The sequence below is a fragment of the Procambarus clarkii genome, chromosome 58 (genome assembly GCF_040958095.1).
Source record: "Procambarus clarkii isolate CNS0578487 chromosome 58, FALCON_Pclarkii_2.0, whole genome shotgun sequence".
Classification (NCBI taxonomy): domain Eukaryota; kingdom Metazoa; phylum Arthropoda; class Malacostraca; order Decapoda; family Cambaridae; genus Procambarus; species Procambarus clarkii.
This window is the reverse complement of record NC_091207.1, coordinates 18,440,368-18,460,456: the sequence shown is the minus strand read 5'-3', so window position 1 is coordinate 18,460,456 and position 20,089 is coordinate 18,440,368. Positions and strand designations below refer to the sequence as shown.

General features: G+C 44.1%; 1 protein-coding gene across 1 annotated transcript in view; it reads right to left on the bottom strand.

The window, feature by feature from the left end:
* The window catches only part of LOC123767936 (cytotoxic granule associated RNA binding protein TIA1), a 36,358-nt gene extending 17,274 nt beyond the window's left edge, over window positions 1-19,084 (bottom strand). Inside the window, exons 1-4 of the mRNA XM_069306758.1 lie at window positions 18,850-19,084; window positions 7,678-7,858; window positions 5,914-6,049; window positions 3,878-4,056 (exon numbers count right to left, since the gene is read on the bottom strand). Coding sequence (XP_069162859.1) covers window positions 3,878-4,056; window positions 5,914-6,049; window positions 7,678-7,858; window positions 18,850-19,084 — 731 coding nt within the window. The remainder of the gene's footprint in view (window positions 1-3,877; window positions 4,057-5,913; window positions 6,050-7,677; window positions 7,859-18,849) is intronic.
* Window positions 19,085-20,089: the final 1,005 nt, after the last annotated feature.

Genomic DNA, 20,089 nt, shown 5'->3' with positions numbered 1-20,089 from the left:
CAGCTAACTACTCCTTGCTTCAAAAGTATACCAGGGAATATAATATACGTCATATTGATATACACACCATTGAGGGTATACTTCGGGGAGGAGGGAAGGGGGGGGGTGGAATGGTTGTTTTCAGAATTGTCAAGAGAAAGAACAAGACGAGTGTGCCTATATATCACTTGGCAGGGGATGGGATAGGGGCGTTCGATTGCCAATTGGATCGTCGGTAATCGAACGCAGACCTGCAAGAAGCGAGGTCGCTGCTGTAGCTACCAGTCTTAAGTGGATACACTTCTTGGAAGAATTGGTAATTTTCCTGTCTGTCTCTGCAGCCTATGAGAGGACGGTGTACAGAGCGGTTTGAGAGGTCTTTAAGTACCCAATTCAACGGTAGGATGTAGGTTTAATACCCAACAGTAGTTAAGACGCACAACAGTAGTTAAGACGTTAAGAAAAGTGGTTCAGAAAAACTTGTTTGTAAATTCTCATTCACCGACGGCACGGTAGAGGGATTCTCACCGACGGCACGGTAGAGGGATTCTCACCGACGGCACGGTAGAGGGATTCTCACCGACGGCACGGTAGAGGGATTCTCACCGACGGCACGGTAGAGGGATTCTCACCGACGGCACGGTAGAGGGATTCTCACCGACGGCACGGTAGAGGAATTCTCACCGACGGCACGGTAGAGGGATTCTCACCGACGGCACGGTAGAGGGATTCTCACCGACGGCACGGTAGAGGGATTCTCACCGACGGCACGGTAGAGGGATTCAATAAACTGAGGAGGGAAAGTGAGCAAAAACAGTTTGAAACTCCAAAGTTTTGTGTGACAGCTTATAGGTAATACATCACACGTTTATATCTCATTCTGTAACTATACTTAAGATTCAAAGCTTCGTGACAGCTTGCCTTGCCGACAGCCGCAGACTATACAAGACAGGTAATCTGGGGAGACCATTCCAATGGCCATTACTGCCCGACACTCCTTTCACCTGTGGTATAGCCAAATCTCGAAGGTGGAGATGCTTAATATAACGTTTGCATTGCATCTTTCATCTTTACAACGGGTGACAAGGGCACGCCGTTGCTGGCAGATACTGTGAGGGGGTAGAGGCAACAGTACTGGGACTACAGACAACAAGTAACAGAGTAAATCACTCGAAACAAGATTCTGTCCACAGCTATAAACAAAAAAAACACGAGGGTTCTCCACCCACAGGTAGACGAGAGCCTATTGGTCAATACGCTCACACGTCCCTTTGGTAGGTCACAAAACTGTAGGTCACAAAACTCGCTCTGATAGCTATACTGTAGGCAGATATCCTCTTGATAGCTATACTGTAGACAGATATCCTCTTGATAGCTATACTGTAGGCTGACATCCTCTTGATATCTATACTGTAGACTAACATTCTCTTGATAGCTACACTGTAGGCTGACTAAAGTTGATATCTGGAATTTTCCAAATTGGGACAAATTAAATCCCACGCCGTGAAGAAAATACGTCAAATATGTCAGATTGAACTTTCAAACTGAACCAAAGTTTGAAAGAAGAACTCTTATTGCAACATGATTCATATTTTCTAGCCACAGAGGTCGGTGTCTTTATCTAGTGTCTTAAACAGGCGAGGAAAACACTTATTAAACAGTCATCTTCCCTTACGTTTCCCCGTATGGCAACGTTTGTATCAGCATGGCAACGTTTGTGTCCACATGACAACGTTTGCATCATTCAGGGAAGGTCCTCGTGAGGTTCCAATAAGCAATTCACCCCAGGCGGCGCAGAATATCAAATGTTTTATTGGTAAACCAAAGTAAATAAATAACACGACCAGTCACAAAACAACCCAAGGCACACATGTGTGTGTGTGTGTGTGTGTGTGTGTGTGTGTGTGTGTGTGTGTGTGTGTGTGTGTGTGATCAAGATGTGTAACATATTCATGGAGTTGGATATGTTATATCCAGGTGTATATGGATAAATATCCAGGATATATAAACACCTGGATATCCCGGTGTTTTATCCACTTGGATTGGTTGGAAGAGCGGCGGCTTCAACTTTTTTAACCACAACTAACACTGGCATTAAGCAAATATACATAACGTATCAATACTTTATATAATAATATTAAACAATTGTGTATATGAAAACGTTTATATATTTGTATTACATTCCAGTAGTTCAAGAGTATTGAGCGACCATGAGCATACCTGTGTTCCACACACACACACCTGGGGCCTGGTGGCTGAGTTGACAGCGCTCGGGATTCGTAATTCTAGGGACCGGGGATCGATCCCCGGCAGTGGTGGAAACAAATGGGCAGAGTTTCTATTACTCTGGTGCCTCTGTTTACGTATCAGTAAATAGGTACCCGGGAGTTAGACAGGTGCCACGGGCTGCTTTCTGGAGACTGTGTATGTGGGTGTGTTAGAGAGAAATATATGTAGAAGACATTCGCGGGAAAATAAATTGGTTAGAAAGGCGGGGTCCAAGAGATGATAATAGCTTGATTTTGCTGATACAAATAGTAAACACACACACTCACACACACACACACACACACACACACACACACACACACACACACACACACACACACACACAGTTGAGAGGCGGGACTAAATAGCCAGAGCTCAACCCCCGCAAACACAACTAGAGTACAACTAGGTGAGTACACACACACACACACACACACACACACACACACACACACACACGCACGCACGCACACACACGCACACATACCTCCAGCTGCCATGAAGCAGTAAACCATTCGATACAAAGGCGAGTATTCATCAATACTCTCAAACACCGACACACTACACTCACACACACTATCTACCACACATAAAACACCACACCTACAGATACTAAACACACCCAGACACACGCAATAAGTACCACAGATAAACACTATCCACCACGGGTACCACACCACAGGTACCACACGCCATCAACCATCACTACCATTCATGCCGGGGGCCAGGATCAGTGGCTCACCGGACCCACTCCCAAACAAACCATCGTTGTAAGTACCGGAAGCACTTCAAGGCCAATACACTTGAAACACACGATACACTTAAGACGCGGACATGAATAGGACAACACAAGAGTACGACCATAACACACACACACACACTCACACACACACACACACACACACACACACACACACACACACACACACACACACACACACACACACACACAATACCTTCAAACGTGGTGTAGTGTTTATATATCATGGGGAAGAAGTGAGAGGCACTTGTGTAGGCATCAGGAAGGGCCAGGTGGCACTACTAGGTTCCAGGTGGTCAATCAAAAATCACAATTTAGGTTATTGTCTTGAATACAAAAGTGTGATATTCAGTTCTATAAAGGTGTCAAGGGGAGCAGCTGAGCAGAGCCACATGGAGGTGTAACTAGGTGGTGTCAGAGCCTAGTTGGTGTGTTGGGTCTAGTCTGTAAAACACATATCAACTACTCAACATCTACACATGTTATATAAAACCTTGGGCTGGATACACACGGGGTAGTGTGAGGGGTGATTGTAGTGGTGTTGGGATGGAGGATGAGGGGTGGGTGTAGTTCAGAGGGAGGGTGTGTAGGGGTGTGGATAGGCTGTGTGTATGTGTGTGGGGTGTGTAGGGGTGTGGATAGGATGTGTGTATGTGTGTGGAGTGTGTAGGGGTGTGGATAGGATGTGTGTATGTGTGTGGAGTGTGTAGGGGTGTGGATAGGCTGTGTGTATGTGTGTGGGGTGTGTAGGGGTGTGGATAGGCTGTGTGTATGTGTGTGGGGATACGGGGGTTACAAGGTGTATCAGACGAGGCATATGAAGGCCACGTGGAACAGGCATCAACAAAGACACATTGAGGCAAGTCGTACCCCTGTTGGTAGCCATACTGTCCATAGGCGAACCCTTGCATGCCCAGGAACTGTTGACTCTGCACCTGGGGCGGATACCCCTGTGGGTACCAGTAGCCCATCTGTCCCGCGTAGTTGTACGGGTACTGCGACCCAGGCAGCGGCTGCAAAGACAAGCATTCGGACACATCGGTGAGGGTCTGAAACACAGAGAAAGGGAGCCACTAATACATGGCATGCCACGACACAGCGCCTGCCCTGCGGAGTGCTACACCTGCCGCCGTCTGGATGCCCACAGTGCCAACGGCTGACGCTGGCACCAGAGTCAGCGGCAGTGTCAGCTTCCCCCCAAAACAGGGCAAGGCGCTGACGTGCCAGGGAAACCTGTCATGCAATATTACGTCATATCTTCCCTATATTGGTTTCCTTGACACGCTTGGCTAAAAAATTCTACAGTATCTCAACATCTAAGATATATATAGATATATATAAGGCAAGTATGTACATTATTTATCAAACAGCTAAACCATTATTAAGTCACTGTGTTACGTGACAGTATACAGAAATGACAGGAGTAACATCAAATATAACATGCGTCCCTCTGTCAGTTCTCTGGCCTCTCCTAGCCGTCTAGCCAGAGGGGGGGGGGGGGGGGTGAGACGGGCGGAACTCTAAGCTAAAATAGAAATCTGGTGGGGGAATCCTTATATAATGGTGGGAATCCTTATATAATGGTGGGAATCCTTATATAATGGTGGGAATCCTTATATAATGGTGGGAATCCTTATATAATGGTGGGAATCCTTATATAATAGGGGATGTATATATAATAGGGTTAATCCTCATATAATGGGGATCATATTTAATAGGGGGTAATCCTCATATAATAGGGGGAATCCTTATACAATGGGGGAATCTATATAATAGAGGAGATCCTTATATAATAGGGGGGGAATCCTAATATAATGGGGGAATCCTTATATAATAGGGGGAATCCTTATATAATGGGGAATCCATATAAGGGGGAAATCTTTATATAAGGGGGAATCCTTATATAATGGCGGATTCCTTATATAAGGGGAGAGCTCGGAAGATTCCTTTTACCCCTATTACGCCCCTGAATCCAATATGATCTTGATGAGGAATTACACCAAATTTAAAAAGGACTATTTTTTATAGAATAGCTCAGCCTAGATCCTTAGCAACCACCGCTAGCGTAAATATTATCAGAAACACAGAATAATTTTCAGCATTTACATTAACTTTGTTATCTATTTGCTACGGAAATTTCAAATGTAAATCACAAGAAAAGTGTAAAAAAAGTAATGTGAAAGTTGACACCAAGTTGTTGACACCGGTAGTAATGAACTCTTCAAGTGGAGAGTTGTTAGTGGGGAAATTCAATTATAAAAGTTTTTACAAATTTTTTACAATTTTTTTACAAATTGTGATGTGTGAAAGGAAGCTACTGAGATTATAATTAATTTTTCTGAATATGATTATTATTGTTTCTCAATTTTTTTGTATTAAAAAATCTGTAATTTTTATAATGTGATTAATTTTAAGAGTGTATTAGAGTGACGGAAACGCGTTTAAGCTGTTGGCTGATCAGGAAACTAACACAATATAATAATTTTTGACGGAAATATTGCAACGATTATTTTCGAGTTGATCTAAGATGTATTCAGGATATCAGAACCCGCCTTGAAGAAAAGAGAATATTGACCTGACCTGATCTGACCTGCCAGAGGACCACAGAACCCCATGAACATGACCTACCAATGACCTGACCTTCCAGAGGACCACAGAACCCCATGAACCTGACCTACCAATGATCTGACCTGCCACAGAACCCCATGAACCTGACCTGCCACAGAACCCCATGAACCTGACCTGCCACAGAACCCCATGAACCTGACCTACCAATGATCTGACCTGCCACAGAACCCCATGAACGTGACCTACCAATGATCTGACCTTCCACAGAACCCCATGAACGTGACCTACCAATGACCTGACCTTCCACAGAACCACAGAACCCCATGAACATGACCTACCATGACTTGTGTAGTGACGGGAGTGTTGTTGGGGTCCCCTGACTCCTTGCCCCACGAACACTTGACTGGCTGGCCGTTGATCTCAGAGTTGTGTACGGAGACGATGGCGTGGGTGGCGGACTCCTTCGTGGAGAACCTGTGGAAGAGGAGGCGGTCTTAGTGGCTTGCAGGCCTTGTAGCATTCCTGGTGGGCGTCGAGGATACTCTCGCAAGAGGAAGGAAAGGGGGGAAGGGTACAGGATTGTAATGGCGATAACTGGAGGATATCAACTGTTGGATCAACAGGATATAACCGTTAGTTTCAGTTCGCTGTTGATCAACATTGGACAACTTAGTATTTGATCAGTGGGTTTTCTGTAGCTTCGAGATAGCGGTATGTAGAAAAAAGACAATATCAACATGAGTCAAACAGCCCGTCCTCCTAAGGTGTCAAAACGTCAAGAAAACGGTTAATTTAGTGTCCTTTCCTAACCTAACTAAGCCAGAGGACCCAAAACAGAAAACGGGGCAGTACGTCACTTTCGCCAGCCGCTTCCATTTTATGGTACGACGATTTTTGGCCGTATGTAACGCATACAAGCGGAAAGCGACGTTCTTTGTAGAAGGACACGTTTAAATAAAGGTATGTGTACACCTCCAACTGAGAACGGCAACTAAATTAATCCAGGGAATGTGAAATTTTATAAAGAAAGAAAACTAATTTCCATTTTCAATTTAATGGGGGACATTCTTGAAGACACAATGAATTCAAATTGGATGAGTTTGAATTATGTTTTACATTTTGTTTTGTGAATAGGAAGCCTATTATACTTTGCCAAGTCCCACCCCCCCCCCTCTAGCCTTACCAAGTATACAATCTACCACAGTCGTTAGCACTATGGTGCCTATTTACTGCCAGGTAAACAGCCGTATCGGGTGCAAGATTCCGCGTTTGGATAGGCCTAAGGCCTTAGTTGGAGAGGCCTTGTGTGGGGTTCCCCGCTTCTGCACTTCTGGTATTCTTATCACTGCCCCAAGACACGGAAAATATAAATTATTCTCCAGGCGCGTGCGGGGACTTATATCGATCTACCACTTGCTGTTGGTATTAAAGTTCAGTTTACTGAAAGAGGCAGAAGATGGTATTTCTCATAACGAAGATCTTGGAAAACGCATAAGATGATTATAACGAATTTTGCACCATAATGACCAAACCACACACTAGAAGGTGAAGGGACGACGACGTTTCGATCCGTCCTGGACCATTCTCAAGTCGATTGTACTTGAGAATGGTCCAGACAATCCATCATTTCCATCAAGTCGAGACAATCGACTTGAGAATGGTCCAGGACGGACCGAAACGTCGTCGTCCCTTCACCTTCTAGTGTGTGGTCTGGTCAACATACTTTAGCCACGTTATTGTGACTTATCGCCTGCTTTTGCACCATAAATTCACACCATTCCTTCCCCTAATCCACCGTCCTATCCCAAATCCTTATCCTGATCCCTTCCCAGTGCTGTATAGCCGTAATGACTTAGTATTTATTCCTGATAAATAATATATACTTGGTTTGAACGAGGAATTCTCAAGTCTATATTTCTTAGATAGGCTGACTTCTACCTGTAGACCTATGTGTATTCTATCGTATATTCAGGGATAAAATTGGTTATCGTATATTCAGAGATAAAACTGCTAAATATCGTATATTCAGGGATTCAACTTGACAACACAAACTCTATAAAGAAACTTGATTAAGACGAAGGAAGTGGTTGGGCATCACCGACCTGACGAAGGCGTAGCCCTTATCCTTGAAGACCCGGATCTCGTGAATCTGTCCGTAAGGCGCAAACGTTTTCTGCATAAGTTCCTCAGACAGTCCATTGGTAATGCCGCCGCAGTACACCGTGCAGTTGGTAGGCGATGATTGGTTGTACACATCATCGAACGTCAGCGGCTTCTGATTGGCTGTGGACAGAAGAATACGTGTCAGTGATTCCTGATTGGCTGGGTTAAAAAAATGAATAAAAAACACACATGTTAGTGATTTTTTTTCTGATTGGCTGAGTTAGAATAAAATTGAGTTAATAAATGTAGCAAAGGCTTTTGTTTGGCCTACAGCGACTTGTAACAAAATGCAGCTGTGTCATTGGCACTATAGAAGATTATGGGGAAAATGGCTTGTAAGAAAAGGCATTTGTGATTCACAATAAGGTTAGCAGGAGATAAGTCCAAATTACAAGCTTGGGGAAGAAGGATGGGATCTCTGAAGACACACACACACACGTCCGCACACACACACACACACACACACACACACACACACACACACACACACACACACACACACACACACACACGCACGCACGCACATACACACACCGTCACACACACACACACGCGCACACACACACACACGCACGCACGCACGCACATACACACACACACCGTCACACACACACACGCACACACACAAACCCTCTGACGACGCTAATACATTGTAAAGAATACCGTTTTGGTATTTGGTATTTAACGTATTTAAGAATACGTTAAAAAATGGTAAGTTGTGCGTTACCTGGACACTACAAGCCACCAGGACACTACAAGCCACCAGGACACAAGCCACCAGGACACTACAAGCCACCAGGACACAAGCCACCTGGACACTACAAGCCACCTGGACACTACAAGCCACCTGGACACTACAAGCCACCTGGACACTACAAGCCACCTGGACACTACAAACCACCAGGACACTACAAGCCACCAGGACACTACAAACCACTTGGACACTACAAGCCACCAGGACACTACAAGCCACCTGGACACTACAAGCCACCTGGATACTACAAGCCACCAGGACACTACAAGCCACCAGGACACTACAAGCCACCTGGACACTACAAACCACCAGGACACTACAAACCACCAGGACACTACAAGCCACCTGGACACTACAAGCCACCTGGACACTACAAGCCACCAGGACACTACAAGCCACCAGAACACTACAAGCCACCTGGACACAAGCCACCTGGACACAAGCCACCTGGACACAAGCCACCTGGACACTACAAGCCACCAGGACACTACAAGCCACCAGGACACAAGCCACCAGGACACTACAAGCCACCAGGACACTACAAGCCACCTGGACACTACAAGCCACCTGGACACTACAAGCCACCAGGACACTACAAGCCACCTGGACACTACAAGCCACCTGGACACAAGCCACCATGACACTACAAGCCACCAGGACACTACAAGCCACCTGGACACTACAAGCCACCTGGACACTACAAGCCACCAGGACACTACAAGCCACCTGGACACTACAAGCCACCTGGACACTACAAGCCACCTGGACACTACAAGCCACCTGGACACAAGCCACCAGGACACTACAAGCCACCAGGACACTACAAGCCACCTGGACACTACAAGCCACCTGGACACTACAAGCCACCTGGACACAAGCCACCAGGACACTACAAGCCACCAGGACACAAGCCACCAGGACACTACAAGCCACCTGGACACAAGCCACCAGGACACTACAAGCCACCTGGACACTACAAGCCACCTGGACACTACAAGCCACCTGGACACTACAAGCCACCAGGACACTACAAGCCACCTGGACACAAGCCACCTGGACACTACAAGCCACCAGGACACTACAAGCCACCAGGACACTACAAGCCACCAGGACACTACAAGCCACCTGGACACAAGCCACCAGGACACTACAAGCCACCAGGACACTACAAGCCACCTGGACACTACAAGCCACCTGGACACTACAAGCCACCTGGACACTACAAGCCACCTGGACACTACAAGCCACCTGGACACTACAAGCCACCAGGACACTACAAGCCACCTGGACACAAGCCACCAGGACACTACAAGCCACCTGGACACTACAAGCCACCTGGACACTACAAGCCACCTGGACACTACAAGCCACCAGGACACTACAAGCCACCAGGACACTACAAGCCACCTGGACACAAGCCACCAGGACACTATACAAGCCACCAGGACACTACAAGCCACCTGTGTCACTACAAGCCACCAGGACACTACAAGCCACCTGGACACTACAAGCCACCAGGACACTACAAGCCACCTGGACACTACAAGCCACCTGGACACTACAAGCCACCTGGACACTACAAGCCACCTGGACACTACAAGCCACCTGGACACTACAAGCCACCTGGACACTACAAGCCACCTGGACACAAGCCACCTGGACACAAGCCACCTGGACACTACAAGCCACCTGGACACTACAAGCCACCTGGACACTACAAGCCACTGCTGGTCGTAGTGTACGTTTTCAGAACATATTATTTTGGGCATTAAAACTTTACTGGAAGTTGACGGAGTTTAATAAAGAAAGTTAAAATCTACTTAATACTTTCCGATTTGTGCGAACCGGTCAAAGTTGTGTATTAAATACAAAGAGATGCATGAAGCCTTTGTTCGGCCACGCTTCACTTTGTGTTTCTTCACTTTCACACTAGCGTGCACACACGCACTCTTGTGCACACACTGTACACACGCACACTCAAGTGTACACACGCACACTCAAGTGTTCACATTGTACACACCACACTGTTGTGTACACTCACACTGATACCCGGATACAATGTGTGCGTCTGGGAATACCCGGCGCATGGGTTCGAATCCTCATGACGGCTCCTGTGGAATTTTTGTTAGTTGTATATTGTGCACATATGGCACCTGCCATGGCACCTGCCATTGAAGTATCTCTCATGTATACGTGATTCTCTCTCTCTCTCTCTCTCTCTCTCTCTCTCTCTCTCTCTCTCTCTCTCTCTCTCTCTCTCTCTCTCTCTCTCGTCTCAGAGGGCATATTCCTTGAGCAATACCATATAGCAATTTCAGGATCTTCCTCCTTTTAAACCATGTTGACTGGGGCTGGTCAATTGTATTTTGAGTCTGCTGTATTACCTCCCTTGTGTAGTGAAGCCATCATACTTGCTGATATATGAGCCTCTGATATTTTGCTTCAACGTTTTTCCTCACATTTCAGAATGGTATTACCGGTACTTTTCCTTTCTTTATGAATACAAGAGTTCCAAGAGTTAGGACTCGAAGCTGAGTACTGAGTAGGGAAAATAGTTCGTTTTCCTACTATCCCCTCTACTACACCTTTGCTCCTCACCCTTCTCTTGCCTATTTATTGCCTGTCTTTACTTCCTCATCACAATCGACTTGAGAATGGTCCAGGACGGACCGAAACATCGTCGTCCCTTCACCTTCTAGTGTGTGGTCTGGGCAACTGAGTACTTGGGATTTGTGTCAAAATCTGTTGGTTTATATCCTCTGTAATGAAAATAAATCGGAGTAACGCGGGTGGACTAAATCCCACAACCATGAAAGACCAGTAACGGTGTGTGGGTCTATCCTGGACCCTTACCAAGTAACGAACAATCACTACACATATTATCTGAAGAGTGTATATGGTTCGTGAGGGTGTGAGGTCTTATCTTATCTATCGACGCGTTATGTATAGTTTCGGACGTATGAAGACGTACTCAAGATTCCATTAGTTTCGTACCATCGTGCACGTGAGAGCTTCCTTTACTGTGAGTAAATATTAAGATATTCTATTTACATTTTGCATATGCAAAAAAAAAGTATTTTAAATTTTCATATAAATTTTTTAACCTTTTGATTGTCCTTTAACTTCTTTGGTGGTGTCTTGTGTTTCCTAAGAGTTCGTGATCAGAGTATGTGGTATCAACATATGTGATACATAGTATGTTATACTACATACACCATACCACATAGTATCTGCGATACGATGTGGTATCTACGATATTAATGTCTGTGATTAGTCACTGTTCTTGAAGATTAAATTAAAAGTAATTTCGTTATCTGTTGATAGGGGAAACCATTTGTTACCATGACTAAGGAGATCTATCAATTACGTTGCGAAATATCCGGTTTGAATCCTTGTAATAATATCAAACTCAAGATATTCGGTTAAGTTGTCAACCATTAATGACGGGAGGTTTGTGTGTTGAAGTAATTTTTGTTTGAATTCACAGTAATTTCTATATTATCAGCGATTAACAGTAATTCCACATGTCTGAAATTCAAGAATTCTGTGCATGCACGTTGCACAGAATTGTTGCTAAATATACAGATTTGGTTACTCTATGTACTCTGTTTACTCTATTACTTCTATGTAAAGAACATTTTGATATTTAGATTTCACTGTCCTGATATAGACTCTAGAATGAATTACTGTCAATGTTGCAAACATTGCATTTGACTATTAGATCATGTATGAACCATTTTTTTACTAAGCCTTGAATGGTGGTAAATCCAAAGGTTTGTAAAAATCCAGTAATTTTTTTGTAAATTTGTAAAATTTGTAAAAGGTAAATCCAAAAATCCAAATCCCTTGTTTGTGTTGTATCTGGGCGATTTTATTAGGTTTATTAAAACTCTACATCTCGATCCAGGGTGTTGAGTTATTTAGGAATTGCTTAAACCAATTATGGTAATTGTCTTGAGGAGTAGACAGTATGTGTGTTGACCTTGTAGTACTCATGTGTGATTGCAGGGGGTTGAGCTTTGTCTCATTGCCCCCGCCTTTCAATTGCCAATCAGGTGTACAGGTTCCTGAGCCTACTGGGCTCTTATCATATCTACATTTGAAACTGTGTATGGAGTCATTCTCCACCACATCACTGATTAATGCATTTCATTTGTTAACTACTCTGACACTCAAAAGATTCTTGCTAATGCCTCTGTGGCTCATTTGGGTACTCAGTTTCCGCAGTAGTCATTCGATACTCAAATTTCCACCCACTGAGTACCTGAGTGAGTACACACTCAGGTACTGTGTGTGTGTGTGTGTGTGTGTGTGTGTCTGTGTGTGTGTGTGAGACGTCCAACTTTAAATTCAATCTTGTGCAGTCCCCCTCCTATAGTTGCTGTCGTGTTTTGTCTCAGGCTTCCTCTTGCGCTTCAGACCACACCCACATCCCGTTTTCTTTATTCCCCCTGTGACCACCTCTCCCCCCTAGAGATCATAGCATTTACCAGTGTCATTTGAGAGCTTACACATTGAGGGTCCAGGACTGTGATGTATCGAGCATAGACGTGTCTAATTACGAAACCCGTACATCTTTCCTCAATCATTGCGGCGTAATTTGCATTTATTTAACTTTATGAGCACTGAAACACAACCTAGGTTGTTCATAACAATATTGTTCATAACTTCATAACATTGCATTCACCTGGGTTCTAGGGGACTCGAACCACGGACCCCATGTTTCTGTGGGGCCGAAACTAATCACTCAGCTATGGGTAGTCCATTGATATAACCTACAACAGTTGCCTAAGTCCCGGGCACCTATTTACTGCTAGGTCAACAGAGGCATTAGGTAAAAAGAAACGTGCCCAACCATTTCTGTCCCTCCCGTGATTCGAACCCAGAATTCCCCCCATTGCGTGTCGAGAAGGAACCCTATGCATATTCCTATTAAGTGTTTGAAGGAATTTGTAAGTTTGATATATTCCCGAGAAATATGGTATACCAATCATGTACATAAAGTAGATATATCTATTAACCCTACAGTTACTCCCCATATGGACAAAGCTAAAATATTTGGGAAACAAGCTTTTCAAACAAGAATATATATATATATTTATATATATATATATATATATATATATATATATATATATATATATATATATATATATATATATATATATTGGACAAAACATTTCAACAACTTCACACACATTCCCATTAATATACAAAATTTCCTATCTTGATTTCAGCCTATCAAGTCCTGGATTTTGTTTATAAATGTTTGCCTTTAAAGTTTTCTCTTACTCAACGAAAACTGTTAATATTTAATGGTAAACTTAAAAAAACGAGGATTTCAATTGCCCCCAAAAATATGCATATATAATGATTTTCAGATATAGATGGCAAGGTGTTAAATCCTAATAACTATAAATATGTTTAGAACTAATTTCTCACACTTTTCCATAGTGATTAATGCCAATTATCGCGAGCTGTATTGTCCTTTCAGCAACTCAAATACGTCCATTGACGTTCGGCGCCATTTAAGGGTTAATGTTATTGACCTCAATAATGATGTATTGGTTATTAACTGTATCGTGGTTCTCAGGGCATATTGACCCGTTACAGGGCATATTGACCCGTTACAGGGCATATTGATCCGTTATAGGGCATATTGACCCGTTACAGGGCATATTGTCCCGTTACAGGGCATATTGTTCCGTTACAGGGCATATTGACCCGTTACAGGGCATATTGACCCGTTACAGGGCATATTGACCCGTTACAGGGCATATTGACCCGTTACAGGGCATATTGACTCGTTACAGGGCATATTGTCCCGTTACAGGGCATATTGTCCCGTTACAGGGCATATTGACCCGTTACAGGGCATATTGACCCGTTACAGGGCATATTGTCCCGTTACAGGGCATATTGACCCGTTACAGGGCATATTGTCCCGTTACAGGGCATATTGTCCCATTACAGGGCATATTGACCCGTTACAGGGCATATTGTCCCGTTACAAGGCATATTGACCCGTAACAGGGCATATTGACCCGTTACAGGACATATTGTCCCGTTACAGGGCATATTGTCCTGTTACAGGGCATATTGACCCGTTACAGGGCATATTGTCCCGTTACAGGGCATATTGACCCGTTACAGGGCATATTGACCCGTTACAGGGCATATTGTCCCGTTACAGGGCATATTGTCCCGTTACAGGGCATATTGTCCCGTTACAGGGCATATTGTCCCGTTACAGGGCATATTGTCCCGTTACAAGGCATATTGACCCGTTACAGGGCATATTGTCCCGTTACAGGGCATATTGACCCGTTACAGGGCATATTGTCCCGTTACAGGGCATATTGACCCGTTACAGGGCATATTGTCCCGTTACAGGGCATATTGACCCGTTACAGGGCATATTGTCCCGTTACAGGGCATATTGTCCCGTTACAGGGCATATTGTCCCGTTACAGGGCATATTGACCCATTACAGGGCATATTGACCCGTTACAGGGCATATTGACCCGTTATAATTTATTTTTGCCTCCACAGTGTTCAATTTATTCATTGCAGGATTGTTAAGGCAATGGTCTCTAATTGTCTCTGATTGTGTCTGTATCACAATATGATTTTCTTTCATTCGTCAATAAGCCAATAGTCACTAGTCCTACAGAGGACTAAACATTGCTGTAAATATATTTTAAATTTCTCTCTCATGCGTTATTTTCTTGGGTTCAAACTGGGCATTATGCCATAGGCGAGACAGTAACGATTGGGCGCGTTTCCTACAACCCGGTGCTCCTGTTCACCTAGCAGCAAATAGGTACCTAGCAGTTAGCTTCTTGTAGGGTTGCATTCTGGGAAGGGTCAGTAATTTGATCTTGGGGATAGCCTGGTCGAAGACTGGGCCACGGGGCTGTTGAACCCCGGAAGCTACACAAGGTAGGTAGCCTCGATATATATATGTATATATATACACTGACTGCCTGTCCCGCGACACAGTAAATTATTATTATTGTGTGTATGGTGATTAGCTGCTGGATAGGGTGGATTGGCGAATGAAAGGCAGGAATCTGGAATTATTTGAAGTGTTATTATGGTGTATTTATAGAGAAGTGTTGTGTATTATGGTGTATTTGTAGAGAAGTGTTGTGTATTCTGGTGTATTTATAGAGAAGCGTTGTGTATTATGGTGTATTTGTAGAGAAGTGTGGTGTATTCTGGTGTATTTATAGAGAAGCGTTGTGTATTATGGTGTATTTGTAGAGAAGTGTGGTGTATTCTGGTGTATTTATAGAGAAGTGTTGTGTATTCAGGTGTATTTATAGAGAAGTGTATTCTGGTGTATTTGTAGAGAAGTGTTGTGTATTCTGGTGTATTTATAGAGAAGTGTATTCTGGTGTATTTATAGAGAAGTGTGGTGTATTCTGGTGTATTTGTAGAGAAGTGTTGTGTATTATGGTGTATTTATAGAGAAGTGTTGTGTATTCTGGTGTATTTATAGAGAAGTGTTGTGTATTCTGGTGTATTTGTAGAGAAGTGTTGTGTCTTAAGGTGTATTTATAGAGAAATGTGGCGTTGGAGTGAGTTTAAGAGTAGGGAACATACCAGACTCCCATTCAGAACACATCACCCAGAAAACTCATTTAGTGACAAACATTACTGTGGAAACTTGTAATCTCGCGTCATCCCTGACTATTGCCAGGGCCGATAAACACGTCCTCGTCCTGTCCCCTCGTCTTGTCCCCTCGTCCTCTCCCCCTCCTATGTTACCTATCACAGCAAGGGTCTTAAAATAGGGGTCCCGACGTAACCCCTATCCCCCCTAGATACCCGTCCACCCCGGCCATTACTGCTCCTCACACGAGAGGGCAAAATCTTGGTTGGTGAGATCAAACGATAGTTAAGGAAAGTTATAAGAAAGAGGGTGGTTAGTTATCATGCTAAACATTGATCTATTCAAGCAACAGACGTTCTTCTTTCTTCATCTCACACTCCTACATACAGCAATATATATATATATATATATATATATATATATATATATATATATATATATATATATATATATATATATATATATATATATACACACCCACACTTGTGAAATTACTTAAAATCCATGCAAACTATAAAATTCGGACTGTGTGTACAATTGAGTGTAGGTCTAAAACAAACCATATTGTAAAACAGGGTCACCCCAACTAGGGGCAAAATGAGATGCCAAGTTAGCAAGGAATTAAAAAAACAGGTTCAGGTCAGGTCAAAGGTCAAAGGTCAGGACAAAACCCAAGACACAGGAGAAAAATAATAATAATAATGGTAATATTAAAAGCAAGCACCAAAAAGAGGAAGATCGGTAAAAGATAAAAACGAATATTAGTATTAAAATAAAGTTAAAATTAAACAGACTTACATAACATTCACACATGTGTGTTAAGACCGCCGGTCGCCGCTGAAAGAATTAGAAGCTATTCAATGTTGGACTAAAAAAAGATATAATATTATATATAAATGTATTAAAATAATATATATGTATGTATTGCATTGTCAATTTAAAAAAAAAATCTAGTAGAAATAAAAACAGTGTATTGCTATCGTGACCAATAGTAACTATATCTAACGTGACCAGTAGTAACTATATCTATCGTGACCATTAGTAACTATTAATAAGATTGTGTTATTGCCCATGCGGCTCTGAAAATATTTGTAACTAACACTAATAACTAACTAATAAAAATAACTAATAAATAGCTAGCTAGTGGGGGGCCACTAACAATTAGTTAATTTCCCTCTAAAGACCTAGTTCTCCCTTATTGAAACAAGATTGTTAGCCTCAACAATGACCTCAAATCACTCACACATTTACAAACACACGATTAACACAGGTACATTACCGGTAATTAGCAAGATAATACCCCCTCTAACAACCTACCTTCAGCGCTCACGGTTGTTAAGTCCTATGGACTATGTAAGGCAGCCGAACGAGCCTCGTATAGTATTGATGGAACGACAAGCCGCTGTCTGGGGTAATGTTTATGACTTCAGTGTTGTCATGTGAATTGTTTCTCGAATGTCAGGTGTTAGGGTTCGATTCCCAGGTGAATCAAGTGGCTTGGTATCTTGTTCTATCCTAGCTCCTGGGGCTTCGTATACCAGCTCCTGGGTCTCGTATCCCAGCTGCTGGGGGTCTCGTATCCCAGCTGCTGGGCCTCGTATCCCAGCTTCTGGGCCTCGTATCCCAGCTCCTGCGCCTCGTATCCCAGCTGCTGGGCCTCGTATCCCAGCTGCTGGGGGCCTCGTATCCCAGTTCCTGAGCCTCGTATCCCAGTTCCTGGGCCTCGTATCCCAGCTTCGGGGCCTCGTATCCCAGCTGCTGGGGGCCTCGTATCCCAGCTGCTGGGGGCCTCGTATCCCAGCTGCTGGGCCTCGTATCCCAGCTGCTGGGGGCCTCGTATCCCAGCTGCCGGGCCTCGTATCCCAGCTCCTGGGTCGTGTTCATTAGCTATGCTTCAACAGGACATGTTACACCGGAAGCTATTGAACGACATCGTTTGTAGCATGTCACGTACGTTGGCGTGACTCGTCAGGCCTCGTTTAAGTGTATTAAATAATTATTAAGGTAATGATCATGTCCACACTCTAGTTCGAATTGCTCTGTGTATGTCGTGGGTGACAAGTCAGGGCAGCTTGTTGGTGGCGGATGCTCATCCATCTTGCTGTGAAATCTTCCCTGCAGCCTCCCGTTACTTTCACTACACGCTTTCTTTCACATTTCCCGCTTATATCGCCTGAAACCCCAGTTACGTACGTGCGCACGCACCCGAAACCCCAGTTACGCACACATTCGAAACCCCAGTTATACACGTGCGCACTCACCCGAAACCCCAGTTACGAACGTGCACACGCACCCGAAACCCCAGTTACGAACGTGCACACGCACCCGAAACCCCAGTTATGCACGTGCGCACGCATTCAAAACCCCAGTTACGCACGTGCGCACTTAATAGAAACACGCTTTTTAATCCCAGGAAGCTGTAGTTATTGGAACCAAAAGATTGCCAGGAGTGTGAGGTGGAATCGTATAATGTTAAGTGAGGATTCGGTTGGGAAATGATAAATAAAACATGGGTGGAGGTATCCGTAGAGTTCACCAGACTCTCAAAGTCTGGTGAAATCTATCTCCATCTATTCCCCCCCCCCTCCCAATCTCTGCTGTAAAGATTATATTGTTCCAAACACTCAGGTCCGATAGGAGCGATATTATTGACTCCAAGCGGCCTGAAAGCACCAGTATGAAGAGCTATTATTTGTTCAGATCCGAAACCTATGTTTATGGGCAGCACAAAACGTTCACCAGACTGTGCGACACAGTGGTTGCCAGGATCAGGTTGGGTTACCGTTACCTGTGGCAGGTGGCTACAGGTGACGGGTCTCCCAATCCTGAGCACTCCAGGTGCAAATTCTGCGAGTACGAACTGTGACATGATTTCCCGCACTACATCACCGAATGCCCAGTTATTAGACCTTTCAGACCCGTTGGCATGAAGTACCTGGAGCTTTGCAATTACTTTATTAACTCTCGTGTTCATGATGATATCCTTATAATGCACCCAAAGTTTGCCAGTACAGGCTAGTGATCACGTGGCCCTGTATGTTTGTAAACAAACTTTGAAAGGGGATAGACGAACGAGGGGAAGACAGGTAGCCATGAGTATATTAGAAAACTCTTCAATAAGGGAAAAAAGGGGAATGAACAAGAATTAAATATGATAGAAACCCAAAAGATTTTAATAACTAGTGCACCAGTCTACAAAATGTTGGTAGATGGGATCCAAGAGCTGAATCTCGACCCTATGTAAGAGTCGAGATTCACAGCTAGGCTGTGTAGCTGGGTAGATACACAGACACACTCAGGAAAAGGGAAGGGAGGGGGGGGGGATACGTCCCCAAAGAGAGCAGCCAATCACTGTGATATAAACTTTGTGAGGAAGTTTGAGTAGTATGAACAGCCTTGCTGGTAACCTTTGTGACACACACACACACACACTCACACACACACACACACACACACACACACACACACACACACACACACACACACACGCCAAAAAGGTTCCAACATGTTATGTTCTTGAGACAATTCTATTGGGATAAGGCCGTCAGTACTGGTAAGGTAATTACCAGGAGGAGGAGTGAGAGGAGCTACAAAACAAACAAGCAAAAAGCAGCACCACGAACAAATACAACAAAGCCAGTAGGCCGAGCATAAAGAGACAGACCTCACGTCCCAGTACTCACTACTAGGTGAACACTGCTAGGTAATGAAGCCCACTAAACTACCACCACCCTTGTGCCTACCTATCAGAGCTGACCTACGGGAGAAGGGGAGTGAGGTCTTAGCTCTACAGCCCCTCCTCCTCCTAGCCTTGTTGAAACTGTTGACAGTACGTGCAATCCAGCCCGTCGTCTGACCTATAGTACGTCATATTTGTTACGGAATAGACTAATCCGTCAGAAATGCAAGTACAAATTAATGCACCGTAATACTGACGTCTTCTATGCAGCGGCCTCGATGGGTTAAATGGGTTGATTGG